The 23,856-nt window shown below is 37.3% G+C and overlaps 1 protein-coding gene and 1 long non-coding RNA gene across 2 annotated transcripts in view; one reads left to right on the top strand and one right to left on the bottom strand.

The window, feature by feature from the left end:
• Positions 1-23,856, bottom strand: part of nlk (nemo-like kinase) — a 112,720-nt gene that overhangs the window by 22,630 nt on the left and 66,234 nt on the right. The window contains 4 exon segments of the mRNA NM_001123413.1: positions 938-1,147; positions 5,211-5,296; positions 11,638-11,744; positions 22,184-22,239. Coding sequence (NP_001116885.1) covers positions 938-1,147; positions 5,211-5,296; positions 11,638-11,744; positions 22,184-22,239 — 459 coding nt within the window.
• LOC105946523 lies at positions 1,096-12,447 on the top strand. The gene is made up of 2 exons (XR_001169958.3): positions 1,096-1,179; positions 12,189-12,447. It is a non-coding gene; the product is annotated as an uncharacterized LOC105946523 (long non-coding RNA).

The raw sequence follows: 23,856 nt of genomic DNA, 5'->3' as shown, positions 1-23,856 counted from the left end.
TAATGTGAGGAATTTAAAAGGTAAGATTATTTTCAGGTCAGGGACTAAGACAGCTTGTCACTACACAAATGTGCAGCTGGATTGGATTCACACAGTAAAGTAAATGCAAATTTAGTGAATCCATGTACTGTAAAGAACATTTCAACTCCTGGAAGACTCCCAATCAAAAAACCTACATACAGACATAGATGAAGGCACATGTGACATAACCTTTGCTCTACACATGACTTCCTTCTCTCCTCCTCACTCATCACCTCCTCTCACTCTTGCATCCAGGACTTCTCACGCGCTGTATGCCCTTCCCCGTCCCATTAGGCACTGCCAGACTCTCCAAGCCTTTAAACGTTCTCTTAAAACTCACCTTTTCACTCAAGCCTATAACCTAAACCCCCAAACATTCACTAACCACTGGTTTTCACCTCTCACTCTGCACTTACTGTCACTTTACACACCTACATGAACTCCAACGCCATGCTAGTAACCCTGACCTTATGTCTCACCCCTCACTTTTAGAATGTAAGCTCTTGCGAGCAGGGCCCTCCCCGTAGTGTCTCCGATCCTCATTCAATGTAACCACCATGAATTGTTTATATGTATATGTTAACGGTTATGTCTTTTGTACCCCTCTATTTTGTAAAGCGCTGCGTAAATTGATGGCACTATATAAATAATAATGAATATTGTTGTGTAGGTGCTGAGGTGTAGTATGATATCATGTGTGTATTACCACTGTTAAGATAAAGTATAGCTATATTTAAAGAACTTTCCTAATAAAAGAATAAGCTGGTGGAGAAATAGTGACAATTCCAGTGAAAAAATTACAATAATAGTTGACTTTTTTTGCCATTCATTTTGGCGAGTACTGTATATTTTTAAAGCAAGCATTTCATGTGGAGGACAGACATAACATTTCTGTCAATGATAAAACCACATTTACCTGTTGGATTGGACTTTGAGCCTGAAACAATATTCTTCGCCCAAGTAACTCTGCAAAAATGCATCCTACAGACCAGACGTCTATAGCGTTGGTATAATGTCGACTCCCCATGAGGATTTCTGGAGCCCGATAATACTGAGTGACAACTTCCTGAGTCATATGCCGAGATTCATCAAGTTCTTCAACCCTTGCCAATCCAAAATCACAGATCTGAAAACAAAAGTATAATTTCTGTTTCAAAGGTAAGCTCTTTAATTCACAGAACAAAGCAATAATTTGTATAATCACCCAATCACAAAATAAAGTAAAACAAATACATAGCTAAATATCTAGAAACAGGTAAATCAAATGAAGTGGTATGAACATTGTCCAGTAGAATACAGAGGTTCCGGCATAAATATACCAGTCATGCTTAATAGGATGGTTAGTAAATCTGTATTATCACTGAACCAGCAGCAGAAAGAGGCATATACTCCTTTCAAATACATCAGCATGCAGACAGATCCCATCAACTGAACTGAGAGCTCAGTAGCCAGTTCACCAAAAATAGAGCATAGTGGGCTAAATGGGCCCTCATGTAATTGTTAGTATCCGCCTGAACACGATAAACACTCATTTGGCCAATAAATACATTCTACCAATGATAAAGTGGCCACAAGGATTTACAAATGTCCACATGGATTCTGAGCAAATTTGACCTCCTAGCACACTAACCCAGTTCAGGCCCCAAAAAAGGATCTTCAGTTCAAGATTACCCCAATGTGTATGAATAAACCATGTAGCATGATATGCAAACTTTGTTATACAAAAATAAAGGTCTTTGCCTAGAGACCAAAATGGAAATTTATGCTACAAAAACATGGAATTTCATTCTCAAAAGGTTTCTGAAGCATAAGGCAAAATTATTTTATAGATACATTTTTATAAATAGCGAACATAACTTATGAGTGTCACTGGCCATTACATGATTTCAACATGGGATACATCAAGTCAATTATAGTCTATAGAATGTAATTTCCTTTGGACCGGATTCCCACCAGGGAATCCACACTGTAATTGAGGTTCCTCTAGCTTCATATGCGAGTTTTATTAGAGGAATTACAGTACAAGGTTAAATCATATCCTTACTTAGTGATCACCAGATCAACTAAAATTCCCAGACTCCCAGAGACATCAGGAGAAATGGCATCACCTGGGACCAAAAATTCAATATAGTAGGGCAAGCTCATGTCATGTGGAAAAAGTTGGCAATGTTTTTCTATATTCCCCACCTGAGGCAGGTATCATCTAGCCTTTTCTTCCTTTTCTGAGCTCCAGGGGCGTTATACCATTGTTAAAAGATCTTATAGCGATGAGGAACAGACTATTCAGCATAATACAGCTATATATATTTTTAGTTGCTTCATCTAAATTGTCTTGATTGAGACAGGGGATGCCAAGGCAGGGAGTCCCATCAATAAACTGTGGTAAAGCCTGAAAACCAGTTTTGCAGGGTTCCCTGCAGAAAGAGCATCTCCACCATTTATAATGTACAAGGTATAAAAGAATGTACAGGTATGGGACCCATTATCCAGAATGCTCGGGACCTGGGGTTTTCCGGATAAGGGGTCTTTCCGTAATTTGGATGTCCTACCTTAAGTCTGCTAAGAAGATTATTTAAAAAATAAATAAACCCAATAGAATTGTTTTGGCTCCAATACGGATTAATTATATCTTAGTTAGGATCAAGTACAAGGTACTGTTTTATTACTACAGAGAAAAAGGAAATAATTTTTAAAAATGTGAATTATTTGATTAAAACGGAGTATATGGGAGATGGCCTTTCCATAATTCAGAACTTTCTGGATAATGGGTTTCCAGATAAGGAGTCCGATAACTGTACTGAAGACATGGCAAATATAAAAGTATATGAACAGAAGCTTGTGTGTCTTAGAGGGCAAAATAATAATTTTAGAGCCCACTGGACCTAGCCGAAGCTGCCTTATTTGGGGTATCTTGCACCTTTATTTAATGAACATGCACAGAACCACTGTTCTGCTCTAAGACTTTGCTGTATTTGAAATTGGTGCTTTTTCCCTTGAAAAAACATTTAACAATAAGAATGCTCTGTTCAGAGGAAAGGTTTGTAATTAGGCTGGAAACTGGCTGATAATAAAGTTTTTTATTGGGCCAGCCATTACCTTTAATACTAATAATGATTCCAAGAAATGTTCAATGCTGTAATCAAAAAAATAACAAGATTTTCTGTATAGAGAATCAACAGCCTTGCTCTGACCCCTTGTCTTTGAAACTCTTCAAGGTCTATAGCTACATAGCAATTCTGAGTTATTTCGTTCACCATGTTTCTCCATGCTTCAGACACTTGGGGGGGGGGGGGGGGGGGGGGTGATTTATTAAAATTCGGATTTTTGTAGTTTTACAGTTTTTTAAAAGCACAACTCAACTCATTTCCATGAATGTCAATCATTTATCAAAAAATCTAAATTGAAAAAGCACAAACGAAATAGAGGTGTGAAAAAAACCAAAACTTTATCTTATCGTTGTACAAAAGCCTTGTTTTAGAGTTACTGCTGTAACCTAAAAACAAAATAGGAGTAAAGGCAATGTCGGCTGTCATGTGTTTGTTTAAGGCAGTCTATATATTATTTATATTGCTATCATTAAATGTAATGTTTTCAACAGATATCACCCATACTGATCCGAAAAGCAGTGTAAAAACGCTAATCTAAATATCAAAATCAAAGAGTCCATGAAATGAAATGATACTTTCAATCTTTTAAAACATAACATGAAAGAAATTCCTACTGTGTACTTTTTGAAGTCAAACATCAAATAAATGGATACAGATGACACAGGGAACAGGGAAACGGAATGAGCTTGGATAGACTTAACAGAAACTAGCAAAATATTCACAGAAGCCTTTTGTGAATGTGGCAGTTCTTTTTACATTCTGTATTAGACAGTAGTACAGTCAGAAGGCTTGACAGCAACCCTTCAATATGCAGCAGGTTCTAAGGTGGACATACACGTTGCAGAAAAGATTAATCATCTACTCCACTAATATTTAGAGCTGAATGGTCAGATATGCAGGTAGAAACAATAGGATTCTACCCTATCTGATGATTCAGAATGAACCTACTGCCAATCAAAATTTTCCACCGATCAACGAGATAACTGATATCCAAAGCTTTTGCCGATATTGGTCGCCTCGTCAAACCCACCATACAGGCACTGAATATGAGACAATGGTGCCCCTCCCACTGACTTTTGTTACTGCAGTATCAACAGTATCTGAATGTGGGGCTGGCTTCAAGCATGCCAAGATGTGAACATCTGTGACTAGAATAGAGGACTAGAATGTTTTATCCTAAAATGAAATATATTGGACTATCCCATTCTGGTATGAAGCGTTTACTGTGGATTCAAATATATAGAAGCAATAAGTCCCCCATTCCTTACCAAAAGTGTCAGGGCTCTGGCACACGGGGAGATTAGTCGCCCACGACAAAACTCCCTGTTCGTGGGTGACTAATCTCCCCGAGTTGCCATCACCTGCCATCCCACCGGCGAAAATGTAAGTCGCCGGTGGGACCGCCGCGTGTGCCATCCCACCAGTGACTTACATTTTTGCCGGTGGGATGGCAGGTTATGGCAACTCGGGGAGATTAGTCGCCCGCGAACAGGGAGCTTTGTCGCGGGCGACTAATCTCCCCGTGTGCCAGAGCCCTCAGAAAGCAAGTTAGTTTTATTATGAGATAAGGGGAGGGGATGCAGTTTAATTATTTAACCACAAGGGCTTTGTAAACATGAAGACCATAGCTTTATTTCAAAACTCACCTTCAGTAGGTATTACTTGCCCTATATTTTCTACTTCCTGCACTGTGTATTGCCTGGTAAAACAATGTGCTCAGTGAACTGGCAGATAATGTCTCATTTGTAAACAGTGAAATGATTAGTGGCAAATGGAAAAATGGATACCTTTACAAAGTTTCCAGTAAAGTACAAATTCAAAACATATTCTCTCCTTTTTCAATGGCTGCAAATTTAGTGAAAATGTTAATCTTCCCACAATAAATGACTAATTTTTGGTTAAGACCTGTGAGTGTTGAATCCTTGGTTGGTATATGTGTATCTATATGTGTGTGTAGATAACACATATACACACATACACACATACACACAATAGATACAAGTTTTCTTTACTTCAATGACTCCAAATAATTAAGCTAATTTTGACTGTCTTTTAAACTTAACTAAAAAAAAATAAAATTACCTTAAGAACGCAGTTGCTGTTCACAAGTAGATTCCCTGGTTTAATATCTCGATGTAAAATGCCAGCTGAATGCAAATACTTCAGACCTTAACATTAATGAGAGAAATGGAAAAAATAAATTGAAACATAATGGATGTCATGCAGGCTAAAATAAAATCGAATAGCTCAAATGTAAAGAACAGTTATTTATGTATGAATATAAGAGGGGTAGCAACAGTACAACTGTAAAGAAATAATAGGGTAAGACAATGTCTTGAGTTTGTTGCAGATATTTCACTAGCCTGATTAAAATGATACCATACCTGTTACAGGCAATGTCACTAAATTCATGATAAATGTCAATAACACATGCAAATTGAATAATGGCGTTTATGAAATGCCTATGTTAGCAGTGACTAGATGCCAGCTGAAGCTGAACACTTAGTAGACAACAAAAATGGTAAAGTGGTTGACGGTGTTGGATTTGAAAGCTAAAATACAGTTTATATCAATGAGCAAATATTCAGCTACAGGAACTCCTCTTCACTTTCCAATAGGTGTATACGAGCACATTTTCCTATTAAATAATATATAGGCTTTTAAGATTATGGCACACTTGAGAGTTCTAACTGCTATCATGTACTCACTGGGAACGGCAATTGTGTATGACTGACATGTTATGTATGTGTAAATACCAGAGCTTTTCCAGCTAACCTGGACTGACTTTGAAGTCATTTTATGATCACATTTGATTATGTAGGATATGTGGGCACCAGATGACATCTCAGACCCACCACATGATTATTCAGTCCAACAGAAAGAGGAACATCAGATGTATGTGCTATTTGGCCCACTATGTATGTAGCCAAACAGGTCATAGATCACCCATTTCATGTCAAACTGGCCTATAAGGTTGTGTGCCAGGATCAAAGTCTTTTGATTTATTTTTTTAATAACAATCATTTACACTTGACCCTCCTTCTTTTAAAACTAAGTTCAATATACACTTCAGGCCTGAACTGGCAGTCTGTGGATTCAGGCAAATGCCAGAGGGGCTGCTGTAAGATGCCATAGTCACTACTTAGTGGGCTGGTGGGGGCTGTTTGAGCCTCTGTTTACTTGAATTGCCAGGGCTTATTCTGATACCAGACCAGGCCCAATACACTTTATTTAATCCCTGCTGCCAAACAAATCCACTATCTCAAGTACATCTGTTTAGCTGGCACTCAATGCTCCAATCGCAGAAATACAAGTAGTACTTCTCTCCACACAACAGGGGCACGGAAAGCACTGAACAGATTGATCTGTAAAAATGACGGCCATGTTCTGATCACTATATGGGCACAGGTAAAGTCTAGGTCTCTTTCTCCTCCATCTAAGCTCACCATTATCTTTCAATTTTGAAAGGTCTTGCATTTTTTTAAAATGATGATTTCCATATCTGTTGATATGCCCAGTTTCTATTAGGGCAGACCAACATAAACTTTAAAAAAATAAATATATATATATATATATATATCTTGCAGTCTCATTTTATCAAACAGCCTTTCACTCTAATGCGTACCACAGGCCAAGCAATATTACAAAGGTGGGGCAAACTGAGTTACCATTTGGCCATCTCTGTCATTAACGAATATTCCTTGTATTCACACCATATTTACAATTTCATTTGTTGGGGACCTGTCACCCTAAGAAATAATTTCAAATCGTATTCTATTGTTCTAGCTGGGCAAAACTAATGAACTTAATTTAACTAAATAAATTTAAATTTTGTATCCTTTATTCTTTTGGAATCCACAATCACATCAAGCAGGCAGGAGCCCATTTGTGCACAGTTATTAAGACAAGCTTTGCATCATCCCAAAATCATCAGCCCTCTTATGTGTTTCAGTGCCAAAATCCATTCTGTGTGCCTTCACCTGGGCCGATGCAGTAGCTCTTTAGGAATAAACACGAGCTAAGAATCAGTCACGTGTGGCATCAGCTTAAGGGTTTAGCTAAACACTGCAAAAAGTGGTGGGATGTGGCCAAACAGAATCCTAGATTATATGCATCTCTAATTTTAACCAAATCCTCACAATTTTATAATTAGCAGGCCCACTTTCAGATCACTAAGAATAAAAGACAGGGCTCAGTACAGCACTGTGGTTTCCACTGCATGGCTAAGATACCTCAATGATCTGTTACTGAAGAAAAATCCTATACTGTACATAACGTGTTTAAGACCACTGTGGTCAGACTAATTACAGATGGTGACTGGGGCTATAACAGCTGATGACCGGGGAAAAATCAGTGTGATCTCTGGAAAATGCAGAGGACATGTAGTAGACATGTCTACTTTTGACTATATTGACCAATAACCCCTGGATAATAATATCTGTATATAACATTGGGGTGCCAAAATATTAGGCAGTAAATGTAGTCACTAACCTTATACCCCAGGTTGGTGCTCCTGTTAGGAGAAAACCGGCACCAGCTTGGGGCAGTTGCGAGAGAGGGATCCTCTTCCTTCTTCTGTCTTAGAAGAATGAAAAGCCAAACTTTAACAAAAGAAATGGCTTTTTCACTCTACTGCGAAGAAAGAAGAAGGAAGAGAAATGCTCTTAACAGCTATCCCAGTCTGGTGTGGTTTTCTCTTAACAGGAAAACCAACCTGGGATATAAGGCAAGTGATAACAATCACTGGTGTAAAAAGTGGTGGAAAATAAGTGGAAAATGTATAAAGTGGTGGATTTCCTTTCATGCCACCCAATGGCATATATATGGTTTATAAATAAGTCATAACCCATTCAAGTCAATGTGGAAAATATAGGAAGCAAGTAGATTACCATTGTAAAAAAAACTGCTACGTCCCTCCTCCACCATGTAAATACAGAAATGGTCAGTGTATAAGAATCTTCGGAAAAGTGCAGGCTTTTATGCATACCCAGACTCTAGTTTCACCGAATAGCAGTCATTAATAGTAATGCTATACAAAGGAATAAGTGCAGTTCAGGTATGTGCAGGAGTGAATAATGTTGCAATATTCTTATAACGTCATATCTGGATAACACTCTATAAATACAAACTCTGAATTTGTCGAATAGGGTTAGAGGTATTATCCTCACAGTTCTTTATCAGTTCTCCTTTTTAATCATGAATCACAATATGAGCACTAAGCTTCAGACACATAAAAACCAAAGCCAGGTCTGGCCTTGAACACAGTGCCCAAGTCATAATGACATTTTTTTCTGTTAAAGGTCTTCAGGTGACGGACGTCAATGCCTTTCTGATGTATCCGATCCTTAATTTACAGTTTTGGTGTGGGTTTCTAGTATGGGATGAACCTGCTAAGTCTCAACCTAACTGAAACTGAGAGATGTTGGCTAATTCTTTTAAAAAACAATGACAAGTAATGAATACATGTAAAAACCAATACAAGAACACAAACTAAATTGCAAACACAATAACTAAAAAGACAGTTGTTATGTATACTTTTTACCTAAAAAAAGTATGTTTGTTATTAATTTCTAAGATATTTGGAAAAAGGTATACATTGTGAAAACCAGACGTTTTTTTCGGCCATCTACATTTTACCTAAACCAAGTTATTTTTTATTAAGCACTACTGATCCTGCTTACAATCATGTTTATTTTATAGCTACTTACTAGCTATAACTATTAGTCTTATGGATAAATTGTTTGCTGAACATACTATTTACCTAGTTTTTCACACATTATATTATCATATATTTAACAACTTTTTAAATACATTTCTTGCACTAAACATTGAAAATTCTGAAATTAAAAGTAAACGCACCCTCTAATTCCTGTCCTTAGGAGCAGAGTCAAAATTAATCAGCATCCACTGAAGCCCTCTGTATAAACAAACCCTCCCTTACCCACCCCCTTACCTATAGCCTGTTAGTCTTAAGGTTTGATTTTTCATTATTGTGCCTTTTATGAATAGAAAAGTAGAATATGCTTTTACTTTCAGTTTCAGAATTTGCCCTGTTTAGTGTTAACAAAAACATATTTCCTAATTTAAACAATAGGTAATAAATATGTTCAGCACAAGCCCTATTCATTGAACTAATGTTGAAAAAAAGAGGTATAATAAGTCAACATCAACAACCCGCTGACCATAGTACAAGGATGCTAAAGTTGACTTTTAAAAGACCTAAACTTATAACTTCTTATGAATATATATATATATATATATATATATATATATATATATATATATATATATATATATATATATATATATATACAGTGGCTTGCAAAAGTATTCGGCCCCCTTGAACTTTTTCACATTTAGTCACATTACAGCCACAAACATGAATCAATTTTATTGGAATTCCACGTGAAAGACCAATACAAAGTGGTGTACACGTGAGAAGTGGAACGAAAATCATACATGATTCCAAACATTTTTTAAAAATAAATAACTGCAAAGTGGGGTGTGTGTAATTATTCAGCCCCCTGAGTCAATACTTTGTAGAACCACCTTTTGCTGCAATTACAGCTGCCAGGCTTTTAGGGTATGTCTCTACCAGCTTTGCACATCTAGAGACTGAAATCCTTGCCCATTCTTCTTTGCAAAACAGCTCCAGCCCAGTCAGATTAGATGGACAGCGTTTGTGAACAGCAGTTTTCAGATCTTGCCACTGATTCTCGATTGGATTTAGATCTGGACTTTGACTGGGCCATTCTAACACATGGATATGTTTTGTTTTAAACCATTCCATTGTTGCCCTGGCTTTATGTTTAGGGTCGTTGTCCTGCTGGAAGGTGAACCTCCGCCCCAGTCTCAAGTCTTTTGCAGACTCCAAGAGGTTTTCTTCCAAGATTGCCCTGTATTTGGCTCCATCCATCTTCCCATCAACTCTGACCAGCTTCCCTGTCCCTGCTGAAGAGAAGCACCCCCAGAGCATGATGCTGCCACCACCATATGTGACAGTGGGGATGGTGTGTTCAGAGTGATGCGCAGTGTTAGTTTTCCGCCACACATAGCATTTTGCATTTTGGCCAAAAAGTTCCATTTTGGTCTCATCTGACCAGAGCACCTTCTTCCACATGTTTGCTGTGTCCCCCACATGGCTTGTGGCAAACTGCAAACGGAACTTCTTATGGTTTTCTGTTAACAATGGCTTTCTTCTTGCCACTCTTCCATAAAGGCCAACTTTGTGCAGTGCACGACTAATAGTTGTCCTATGGACAGATTCCCCCACCTGAGCTGTAGATCTCTGCAGCTCGTCCAGAGTCACCATGGGCCTCTTGGCTGCATTTCTGATCAGCGCTCTCCTGGTTCGGCCTGTGAGTTTAGGTGGACGGCCATGTCTTGGTAGGTTTACAGTTGTGCCATACTCCTTCCATTTCTGAATGATCGCTTGAACAGTGCTCCGTGGGATGTTCAAGGCTTTGGAAATCTTTTTGTAGCCTAAGCCTGCTTTAAATTTCTCAATAACTTTATCCCTGACCTGTCTGGTGTGTTATTTGGACTTCATGGTGTTGTTGCTCCCAATATTCTCTTAGACAACCTCTGAGGCCGTCACAGAGCAGCTGTATTTGTACTGACATTAGATTACACACAGGTGCACTCTATTTAGTCATTAGCACTCATCAGGCAATGTCTATGGGCAACTGACTGCACTCAGACTAAAGGGGGCTGAATAATTACGCACACCCCACTTTGCAGTTATTTATTTGTAAAAAATGTTTGGAATCATGTATGATTTTTATTCCACCTCTCACGTGTACACCACTTTGTATTGGTCTTTCACGTGGAATTCCAATAAAATTGATTCATGTTTGTGGCTGTAATGTGACAAAATGTGGAAAAGTTCAAGGGGGCCGAATACTTTTGCAAGCCACTGTATATATATATATATATATATATATATATATATATATATATATATATATATATATATAGCATAGAAAGGTGTCGGCACTCAAAGGGTTTCCACGATCATATTGAAGAGAATACTCATGGGTAAATGCAAACGGTGAGGTTCATTTAGGACTAAATAAACCTCACCGTTTGCATTTACCCATGAGTATTCTCTTCAATATGATCGTGGAAACCCTTTGAGTGCCGACACCTTTCTATGCTATTTTACAAACGCCGCTCGGGCACCAAGGTAGTGCAAAAAATCCTCTGGTGTGCTCTCCATTTGGCATTTTATATATATATATATATATACATGGCTGAATCTGTGTTTTTTTACAAATAACCTTTAATATTCTACTTTAAGTGAGCAATAGGAAATTCACAAAACGCCATTTCTAAGGATATTCGCCATTTCATAATATTCGTTGCTTGTGACATTTTAAATACAATATATTGAATGGTTGAGGTTAAAAGTCTTATGGCAATAAGAAGACAATTGTTCCAAATACATATATGGGATTGATCCCATACTTGTATTTCCGAAGAGAAAATATGCATGTAAAGCCCAACTTACCTCTTAAAATCTGATACAAAAAAACCTTGACATGATCTGAACTAAGCGGCTGAGGAGAGACAATGATCTTATGGAGGTCACTCTGCATTAATTCTGTGACAACATATCTGAGCCTTGTGTTAAAGAAAGTAGCATGTTTGGGGAAAATGTTATGTCCATCATCATCATCATCATCTTACCATTTCATTTTAAGTCTGTTCTAAGAATTCCATGTGATACAGCATAACTTTAATTTAAAGGAAAGCAAACCTAAAATGCAAATATTTACATGTATAAACAGAAGGTACCCTTACACAACCCATGATATATGATTTTATTTCCGCAAACTGTGGCGAGTGTACCTATTGATTTGAAATTTAATCTTTAAATGATAAAGATGCAAATTTGGCATCATTAATGAATTGTCTGGAAAGGCTCTGTGGTTTCATTTAAGAGTGACTTCAACCATGACCTGAAAGCTGAATGCTTTTTTTCCCTTTATTTACTTAGTGCCATATGACACATTTGTCATTTTTATTAGGAGCCAATTAAATTGCTGGCATGTTTTTCAGGTTTGGGAGGAAATCAGAGTACCAGGAGGAAAACCACACAGACATGCTGAAAACAAAAAACTCCATGCAGATAGTGCACTGGTTGGAATTAAACACAAGAATCCAGCACTCCAAAGCAGCAATGGAGGCTATCTTATAAGCCTATAAGAAAACAGCTGTTGCTAGTAGCTACTCATAAGCTTAATGGCCAGACACTAATGACCCTATATAACATGTTTAACACATGTGTATTTTCAAATAAACAATATTAAATACTGTACATTGTATAAAGTGCTGTTGAATATATATATATATATATATATATATATATATATATATATATATATATATATGTGACAATAAAGACTGGAAAGAACAAGGCTAGCACTGAATTATAAATACTTAAAAATCCCCCAAAAATATATTTATTAAACATTTCAAAGAAACTAAAAGTCATCAAAACAATATAGGCACTGGGGGGGCATGAATCTTTCAAAGCTCAAAATGTTAACTTTTGGGCTTTGATTGAACCAAACTGCAAACTTAATCAATTATTTTCAAGTAAAAATGCAAGCAAAACATTATACACGGCACAATGATTTTGGTTTAGTAGGTCAGACAAATGCCCCGCAGAAAAAGCTTTCACTGCAAAAAAGCAATTTTATAGGAGCAATGCCTGATTTTAAAATAAAGCCAAGTGTTATTTAAATTCACTTCAGGCACTGGCAATTTCACCTAACATTTTTTTTTTCTTTTAAGCTGAACTCAATGCATTCGGGAAAAGCCAAATTCATTACTGTGCACTTTGCAATGAGGCTTCCATTTAGTCGCTTTCAATATCCTCCGAAATCAGTATTTTTTGCATAATGTCTCCCATATGCCTCTATTTGTTGCCAGGCCAACCAAATCAGCTTAAATTAAATGAGGGTCTAAAATGGCACCTGCACCACTCCAGGTCTGTTGTGCATTAAATAGAGCTCACTTGAAAGGGACTCGAAGGTGCTATTAACTTGAAAAGAAGCTTTCTGATTATTGTCTCTGGGTAATTTAATGAGGGCATCAAAATAGGAGTGAATACAGAGCTTGTTTGATGTTCGCATTGCCTGCAAATGTGGCAAGCCTCTACAACAGATGGTGCCCAAGAGGGTTAAAGCTTCTATTCAGGTCCAAAATATGCAGAAGAGAAAATATGTGGTTCTGTACCATCATCGGTGTAAATAGCTTACTCCTTTCCTTACACTGACGGCCACAGGTTATATCTTGCTATTTATAAACATACATACACAAACATACACATTATAGCTTTAGAATATAACAATTTATCATGGTTTTCTGGATAAGGAGGTTTTTCTGCAATTTGCAGCACAATACCTAAACTCTACTACAATACATTTAAACAATGTGAAATGTACAGTTGCTTTGCCATTTATTTACATAATAATAAACAGAAATATCACAACCTACAATTGTGTTTTCATCCCACAACTGAGAATTTCCTATAGAAAGCCTAAGAAAATTTCTCCCGCCAAGATAACATTTCTGTGGCTGTTTTTAAGGTATTTTGGCCATTTGGAGGATCTAGTATGATTACAGCTTTGCCTTGGTAGATTAGGAAGAATGGCTAGTCATTAACAGGACATGACACAAAACCATGCATCAATATAACTTATGTCCTTACTAAATGTATCATATATTAAATAACTAACCCACACATCAGAGCTTGCAGCAAACGGCCAGTGCTAGAGTAGAAAGCTACCGCCACATAATTACATTTTCTAGTAATTCAATTTTTCCACCTGCGCTTTTCATTGTATCAACCTTGATCAAAAACAACTTTATTTCAATATAATACACACATTCTAATTTAGGATGTACTAAAATTGATAATTGATAATATAAGCTAATATAAGATCTTTCCAGTCCCTTGCAGACTGCTACCTGCATTTCACACAGAAGCGCACGGTAGGCCTTTTGTACTTGCCAAATCCTCCCTAAGTGTCAGTATTACCAGTGTCGGACTAGCCCACTGGGATACCAGAACTCCTGGTGTCAAGTGGGCCCTCCTGCTCACCCAACCATTTGCGCCTTGTATGCCTATACCATGGCCATTACTCATTTATATGTGAGAAGAAATGGAGAAAAAGAGATAATAGTATGTAAAAATAATGATTAAGAGATTAAAGTGAGTGAGAAGGAAAGATAGCCTGGAGAGTGGCCCTGTGGTCTAAGGTTTTCTGGTGTGTCCCTGGCACCGAAGTCTGACACAGTGTATTATTATATTTATCTTCCAGCATAAACCAGACACCCGTTCATTAGTAAACTAAAGTTTCTATTTCCATTATAGTTCTACCAAAGCTGCCATTTTAATTTTTTCTCAGAAATGGTGCAGTATGCTCACATCTGAAGTATTGGCTGCACTACCAAATCAAGCCGTGGGGTTGGGCCAGAGCTACACTGTATGGAGTGACAGTCTCATTAACATTCACAATGAGATACCCTATTTCAGACTCCCCTCTAATGCAACGATTAGTGGTGTACGAAAACAAGGAAGCATATCAGGAAGACAAGGATTTGCTTCCTTGTCTGTCATTAGAAGCTTCAGAGTCACAAAAGATATTATTTTCTTTTAAAGGAACAGTAACACTAAAAAATGAAAGAGCTTTAAAGTAATAAATATATAATAACCACCCGCCCCCACCCAACGTCCTCCCCGAGCACGCATAAATGTAACGCATCCGTGGAGGAACAGTCGGGCAGGGGGATTGCTGGGAAGGGTTGGGTCTGAGCTGCCAGGGCCCACCGGGATTTTTCCCGGTGTACCGGCGGCCTAGTCCGACCCTGAACGGTCCCTGCCAAAAGCACAGTAGAAAGAAAATAGCCATTCACATACCTGAAGTCACACAAACAAACACAGGCTTCAGTTCCCCATTAGGTCAGCCTAGCTGCCATCATACAGTGTGCTGAGTGTCCCCCTGCACAGCCTGGGAAGTAGGCCGCAGGAAGCGGCACAGATGGGCAAGACAAGCAGGGTTTTTGAAGAAATTTGCAATAAATTAGCATGAAACACATAATTTTAAGCACATCCCTTCAATTTTTAGAGTATATATGTAATGGTACATTCTTGTTTTTTTTTTTTTTTACACAATATGTCCCCTTTAAAAGCCTGAAGGAAGAGTTGTGCCTGCTGTCTGCATCTCCTCCATACGTAATGTCATTTAGCCCTGCACCTAAGCCTTTGCAACAGGAGACACGTTGCAGTAAAGGACAAGTATTTTTAGCTTATCCACACAAAGAATCCCTATGCCCCCATAACCTTGGCCTCTTCTCTCAGGCCAGTCCTTCTGTTGGTGACTTAATGCTCAGCAAAAGCTTGGTCGAGGAAACCCAAACACATATCAAGTTTTAAACAGGAAAAACGCATCACTAGATATAATGCATAAGAGTGGTGTCTGGGAACTCAAGCTACATGGAACATGGAACTGAATAATTTTTTTTCTATTAAATTGCTATACAGGTATTGGACCCCCTTATCCAGAAACCCATTATCCAGAAAGTTCTGAATTACAGAAACGCTATCCCCCATAGACTCCATTTTAATCAAATAATTCACATTTTTAAAAATGATTTCCTTTTTCTCTGTAATAATAAAACAGTAACTTGTACTTGATCCCAACTAAGATATAATGAATCCTTATCGGTAGCAAAACAATCCTATTGGGTTTATTTAATGTTTAAATGATTTTTTTAGTAGACTTAAGGCAGGAGATCCAAATTACGAAAAGATCCCTTATCTGGAAAACCCCAGGTCCCGAGCATTCTGGATAATGGGTCCCATACCTGTACATGAAAAAGCAGACAGCAGCCCTATATACTTGGAAACACTAGTACACTAGTAACCTTGATCTGCTAGCAGTAATGCTGTCAATGCACAACATTTTATTTTATATAAAATACAATTACTTGCTTTTTTGCCAATACTGTACATGTGTCATAGATTCTGCTTTCTAAGCTAAAAAAGGGAGCCTGTTCATTGAAGTCACTGCTTGTATATTTACAGTGCTTTTATTTTATTTAAACTCTCTGTATTCTTTACCAAAATGTATTTATGGTTAGAACATTACCTCTCACACAGATAACCAGTTCTGCGTAACATTCAAATGCACTGGTGGATATGCGGATAGAAAGATTTGTATAAACAAACAAAAGACTTATTCCAGCACAAAAGATAAACATAGTCATTACATGTCAGCAAAAAAAAGGGACTGTCACATTTATTGAACCAAATATTCTGCTAACAACACATACGCATATTGGGAGGGGGGTTAGGGAAATCACATATGCTTTCCTTGCTAATTTCCTTACCTTTATTTATTCTAGGTTACTGGACTTACAGGATGTTTTTGCTTGATGGTAGGTGACAGCGGGTAAACACAGTGTCAAGCAATGCTGGTTACAATTTTGGGAGTTCTTGGGATGACATTTTAGCATCGAGAACAATGCATGTAAATAACTTGAAAATTGTTATGCAGCATTTTACTAAGTTCCATTTGTTTTCAAAGATAAAGTTGCCAGCTGTCTGGAGCTGGAATATTAACATATGTGGTCATTCAAGCTGAAAAAGGAGAATAGGCACATGTCACACAGCAGATATCCTCAAAATACAATTGGATTAGATTCCTATTTAAGAACTAAACGCATTGTACTTTACAAAGCATATCTGCTATCTAACCAGTGCCATTTAGCCCTATTTTAGCTTGAATGGCTTCCCCTTATGACTAAGCTCATGGTTTATTTATATCAAATATAGGAGTCTCACTGAACTAAACACACCAGCTTTACCAGTGCAGAGCAAGAGTACATTATACTGTAATTATTTTAAAACTTTCATTTATTGATATTACTGTTCCTTTAAGCTATAAGAATCATGTAAAAGTCACCAAGCCTTTCCAAGACAGCAAGGTTAGGTGGAAGTGATTCCTGTTACATTTGCTTTTAGGCTTGGCTTTATGGAAGGCCGTTTTCAACAACTTACTTGTAACTGTACAAAAATTTTTTTGAAATATGTTTTACTGTGAAAACAAGAAAATAATTCTATAAAAAAAAACACGCATGTAAATTATGTTTGAGTTCTCCTATTAAGATACTTTGGCTTAAGATTTGGTGAACTGTCTGACATTCGTGACATTCTAATGCAATGTGGTGCTATGAGCTTAGGAGAAACGCATGGGAAGTTCTGCACAAGGATGGTTGTACTGTTCTACTGCTATGTGCCAGTTTCAGTCAATAGAGCTATGAACCCACGGAAAACAACAGTTGCTACACTGAATTAAGTACAGCTGTACATGTGCTGCCAGGCTGCATAATCTCTACTAAAGCAGATTTATACTTCCACAGGATGGCAAAAACTTTCCAGCAAAGGAAAATAAATGAAAAAAACCTTGGAAAACAAATTTCAGTCATGTTTTGTTGCTAATCATTCTGCTTTGGCATACATGACACTTATGGGGTTGTGTGATTTAAGAAGCAAAGTTTGCCACAGTTATTATCACCTATAGCAAACAATTAGGAGGTAACATTTACTGGTCTAAACCAGTTTAAAAAGCAAACATTTCATTAGTTGCTATGGGTTACTGCACCTGGGCAAACTTAGTGCCATTTATTAAATATGAGGTTAGCTTTAAAGCTAAGACACGCAGCTCTCTCCCCTCTCATCCCCCCCCCCCTTAGGAATGTGGATCTCAGCAAGAAGCTTCCTCATAGTCTTACAAACTGAGCATGTACACAGGTCTGGGTCTCGGTGCAGGAGTGAGGCATTATGGGAACTTTCTTTACACAGCTAAGCGGTTTTTTTTCTTCCTGTTTGGCGTCTTAAGGGCACTACTGAGAGAACTGAAGGTATACCTGCAGCTTGAGATTAACTCTCTATTAGTCTTTCATTCTCCTTTAAGAGATAAATGCATGTAAACTGTGTCTTATTTTATATCAGAGTCATGTACTGGAGCCCTACGAGGTGAACTTGCGCCCATGGGATTTCAGTGTAGGCAGCGCCCTACACCTTCCAGGTCTCTAGCATTCTGGATTACCGGTCCCATATCTGAACAGTGTTCTGGAGGTGACTGCAATGTGTTCATAGAAGGGGAAAAGCTATAAAAATGTTTTTCTTTCACTGACCCTCTTTGACTCCCATGACAAAGTTGAAATTTAACGAAAACTTCACTAAAACCAATTAGGCTTTTGGCCACATATTCCTATATTTTCTTCACTAGTGCTGGCACGTGAAATAAAGGCATTCTTAAGATTTTAATGTTGAATAAAACAGAACAAGGTACTGCCTGGGTTCAAGAATTAATGCTTGGTTAAAATAAAAAGCAATGTACCATTTCAATCACTGGGTGGTTATACTGTATTTTAATCAGGGGAGCACAAGTAATTCAGCTTTTTAACATTAATTTGACATGATATCTTAAATCAACTAAAGTACAGGATGTAAATAATAATTTGTACCAGTCTCAATCCCTCATTTTCTCTCTGTGGACTAAAAACATATGCGCCTCCCTAGACTGGATTATTCTCACTAATTGGCAAACATGCTTCCCCCCCCCCTTCAATACACTGAGAAAAGCATTCCTTTTGATTAAGCATACAATCCAGCATATCCAATGGAATTTTACAGATCATCCTTTCTGAGAATCTCTTCTCTTAAATCAGCAATGACATGTCAATGTCAAACGCTAAACTTTAATTACACAACAAGAGATGGCTGATAGCACTAACTATGTGGCAGAAGAGAAGCAAGGATAAAAATATAGCATAATTGCAACCGAAGAGCAGCAAATCTTTTCCCTTAGCATTTGCTATATCATTTCATAGATATCATAACAGATCTAACAGTGAAGTGCAATAATGTAACATGTCAGAGAATCGAGACATAGCCTAAGGAAAGATTAAATCAATTAGCAGAATATATGCAGTCAATACTGTTAAAAGATTTATAAATGACCTATGCTTTACCTACCATAATAAAGTTATTACAGGGTAACAATGCACATTTAAACTTTTACTAGCTTACTGTATACAGATTCACTATTTATACCAAACCCAAAACCACCACCCTTGCTTAATTCCATGTAAAATATTTTATCATTTATTCTGTAAATAACTAAACACATAATTGATATAAACTTCTCGTCACGAAGGGAAGAGAAGAACAACAATAAAATACCAATTAAGGAACAGTAAAAATGTAATAGGCCAAGAATAAAAACCCCAACATTAGAAAACAGCACACTTTTGGAATTTTCACCACCATTTTTATGAGATTGTACATGTAGTTAACAGTAAAAATGGACAGAGGCAGTGATTTCATGTTATTATTATACAGTCACTGACAACTGGTTGATTTATTATGTTACTGGACGGTTATTTTTTTTTTTAATTTGTAAGTCCTTATAAGCAGGGCTCATTACTCGCTGTAATGGTTTGTAATGGAACCCTTATCCGGCAACCCATTATACAGAAAGTTCCGAATTATGGAAAGGCCATCTGCCATAGACTCCATATTAATTAAATAATTACATTTTTTGAAATGATATCCTTTTTCTCTGTAATAATAAAACAATGCCTTTTACTTGATCCAAACTAAGATATAATTAATTCTTATTGGAGCCAAAACAATCCTATTAGGTTTAATTACTAAGATCCGAATTACAGAAAGACCCCTTATCCGGAGAACCCCAGATCCCAAGCATTCTGGATAATGGGTTCCATACCTGTTCTACTATAAAATAAGATTTCTACCTGGCTTGTAATTGGTAAATCATAAGCGGAGGCCAAGGCTGGTATAAAAATATTTTTACCATCAATACACCAGGAAATTTGTAATCCCCTTTCCCCAGGCCCTCCTTAAATTGCCCTCAAAACACATTCCCGATAAGGCAGCTCTCTACAATCCAGACATTCCTTGCTTCTGTTGTGTCATTACCCCACCCCTGGCCTGACACTGCTGGTACAAGTTTATCACAAAAGTGGCAACTCTGGAAAAGTGTTGGCACTATATAAATGAATGTAATAATGATTTTTAGACACTAACTCAGCTGAATGGGTTCCCTATGGCTAGGTTATTCTATCACAGAGTGATTAGTTATTCTTTTTTGGTGCTTTATAGTATTACAGTTTACTACAGGAACATTTGGAGGCAGATTTACTAAAACTTGAATTTTTCTCAATTGCATTTCTTTTAAAACTACAGATAAACTCATTTCCACGAATATCAGAAATTTATCAAAAAATCTGAACTGAAAAAGCATGTGTGGGGAAAAAGTCAAGGAAAAAGTCAAGGAAAAATCACAAAAACAGCAACTTTTTCAACTTAGCACAAGAAAATCTGAATAGTTAAAATAAATAAATGTTAGTAATTGCCCCCCATGGTAAGAATGTGGGAAATCCCTTTCAAAACTAAGAAGTCAACCAACATCATGAAGTATGGGCTCTTCAAAGAGAAAAACTCTCATTTAAACTGGACCTTGCTATTTGTTATGTTGTGCTTGCTCTGTTATTTTTTAATGAGAGACTGAGAATCAAAAAGAACAAGCGACTAGAACAGTAATCCCCAACCAGTGGCTCAGGAGCAACATGTTGCTCACCAACCCTTTGGATGTTGCTCCATGTGGACTCAAAGCAGCTGCTTATTTTTGAATTTCTGGTTAGGAGGCAAGATTTAATTGGAAAAAAACCCAGAGTAATTGCCAAACAGAGCCTTCTGTAGGCTTCCAGTAAACATAGGGGCCATCAAACAGCCAATTATAGCTCTCATTTGCAATTCCTTAGAGTTTATAAAGTAAGATCAGTAGATATAGGACCTGTTATCCAGAATGCTCCAGACCAAGGGTATTCCGGATAAGGGGTCTTTCCATAATTTGGATCTCCATACCTTAAGTCTACTAAAAATCAATAAAACATTAAACATTAATTAACCCTGATTCAACCCAAAAAAGAACAAAATGTACCTTTTATGCATTTTTTTTACAGTATAACGTTAAAGGAAAGTGTTTGTTGCCCTGAGCAGAAACATATAGGGAATTTATTTTCTTTGACATAATGTACAAGTGTCCTTGCAAAGCAAAAGCCATTTCTTTTATTACACAGATGCTATCAACCCAGAGAGGAGTGTTTTTTAAATATCTCAGTAATTTCACCTGTGGAGGGTGGGGGTGTAGCAGTAGCTTGGGGTGGGGGGTTGCAATCTGAAGGCCAAATAGCTTAGGGTCCAAGAAAAATTTGATTTGCTATTGCTAATTCTTTATAACCAGAGAGAAAGTAAAGCAGAGTAAGCATAGCAAGGCTGATCTTGTGTATGAGAAGTAAAGGAGATCCAGTCATAATTAAAAGAAATACAAATGAATTCTCACTGACTGCTTTAATGTAGGTTGATGCTAAGGACACATTTTTGTAGTCATGGATTACAGGTTTTTCACCTTGCTTTTATTTTCCTCTATAAAACCAAGAGAGATGAGGGTTAGATATTTTCTAGATATTTACAAAAACTCCCCCAAGTAGTCATGCACAATAGAACAGGAATGCCAAAAAATTACTGCAAGGAAAACTGTTAAATGAAAAATAACACACTGGACATATTATTGAGAAATTAATATTACATATATGTAACAGCTCAGCATGATCATGCTCCACATTGTATAAAATACTCCACATTTATTTAAAATATTGCTGAATGGTATTTGCCTTATCGTGAGAGATGTAGGAAATAAAACATTACATTCCTCTTAAAGCTTTTAAATCCTAACATATTATGTCTAGATCATCTATGCATTCAGTAGATTATTCTGTTCTGGGTTGAAAACAAAATAATTCTAAATTTATATTTTAATATGCTTCTTTTTGATGACATGTAACAGATAAAAATAATTATTATTAACACATATATTGAGAAAAAAGACTAAATTGAATGAACTATTCAAATGATCACACCTACCCCAAACCAAACAAAAAGTGTAGGATACATTTCTTCAAAATAATCAATATGAGGTGGCTGGAGAATATCAAGTGCTGAGAGTACCTGCAAAGGAGAGAAAATATAAAGTCGCTCAGCTGTCAGGGGGCTGTAAAACTTACTGGCTGCTACTTTCGTTATGATGCAGTGCATGGTTTATATGTTGCATTAATCATTTATAGAAGGAACATTTGTCCTGCAGTTTTTCATGGAGGAATTCAGCACTCTATGTCCTTACAGAATTAAGTGATCAATGGTGTATGTAGCAGAAATTATATGTGAAGGAAACCTAATGCTGAAATATACAATATGATTACTCTACATTGAAGTGTTTAGTTTTTTAATGCAAAAGAAGGAGAACAAAAAGCAAAGTTTAGCCAGAAGTTCTGCTGCACTGTCCCCCAACAATGCAGGGTTGAGTAGCGGGGTTGGCCTCTGTCATAACCATCATCAGACTAGGTGGTCCGGAACACCTGGGGCTGGTGGCTGCCACCCCAGGGGCCCCTAGCCCCAGTAGTGAGGTCCTCCACAAGGAATACCTAATGCTACATTCCACAGGGGAAGAACAGAGGGAGCGCCTATAATTTAAGGTGGGGAGCGGGTCTGGGTTGATATTTCCCAGGGTGCAAGTGCTAGAGTGCTAAATGGCACAAGAGTGCACCTTTTAGTAGTTGCTCATCATTCATTTTCAATCCTTTAGATGAGCACTATGTTTGATAAACTAGATGGCAGACAACAGAGCAAGGCAACAGCTTCTTGCAGAAATGAAAACATAGACCCAACCTCAATACAGGGATTATCAAAGCATAGCAATCTCCTGTAAAGGACAGCTCAAATTAAATGTGGTAGAAAAAAAATCAGAAGGGTAGTACTAACAGGAGTTTAGTGAAAAAATATAGCAATATTATGGGAAAAAGTCAAAGTTACAGTTTAAATAAATACTGAGCATCGGGTGGGTAAGTCCTTTGATCATTCATAACTGATGTGAAATGTGACTCTTCTTGCAGCATCCTCTGCTTGATGTAACTGATCTTTTAAAGTCTCTTGGGTTTTTCCTTAAACTGGGTTAGTCTGGCTTCTTCTAAGTATTTCATCACAATGTCTTCATCAGGAGTCTCCTGATCCCATGAGAACAGTTAGACCAGGCAGAGCATGCAGCAATGTGAAATGTTTTACACATCAGTTAAAGACCCTTTGGGAAGGGGGGACCTGGAGGACTGCCAAAATGACTGGCTTATTCATGTGTAAAGTGATTATGTAGTAAACAATTCCCTATGCTATGGCAGTTCTTTTATAATGCCCCATTGATATGCGCTTGTTAAACAATATTATTAATAATATTTTTAATCATTGTTATTGGTATTAATTGAACACACGTGTGCCTTTTTAAGTAGCCTTGTATGCAGGTGATATTTTCAGTAACAGCCAAGGATTCCTTAAAAACTGTATTCAAAATAGGCTTAGAAATAAAACCCACTATATGCAATTTTTGGGCAGGAGGAAGTTCTTTAGAAGGCAGGAAAATATTGCACATGCATACACAGGACTTTATGAAGCTCCTCTATTTTGGAAACAGGACTGTCTTGACCCCTTGCCCTTCAAAAGTTTATAATATGCAGCTTTCAGAAGGGAATTGTACTAACAAAAGCTCTTCCTACAGTCAGATACTGTTCTGTACTTTGT

Source organism: Xenopus tropicalis, chromosome 2 (assembly GCF_000004195.4).
Source record: "Xenopus tropicalis strain Nigerian chromosome 2, UCB_Xtro_10.0, whole genome shotgun sequence".
Lineage (NCBI taxonomy): Eukaryota > Metazoa > Chordata > Amphibia > Anura > Pipidae > Xenopus > Xenopus tropicalis.
Note: the sequence above shows the minus strand (reverse complement) of the source record. Positions and strands in the feature narration are given on the sequence as shown.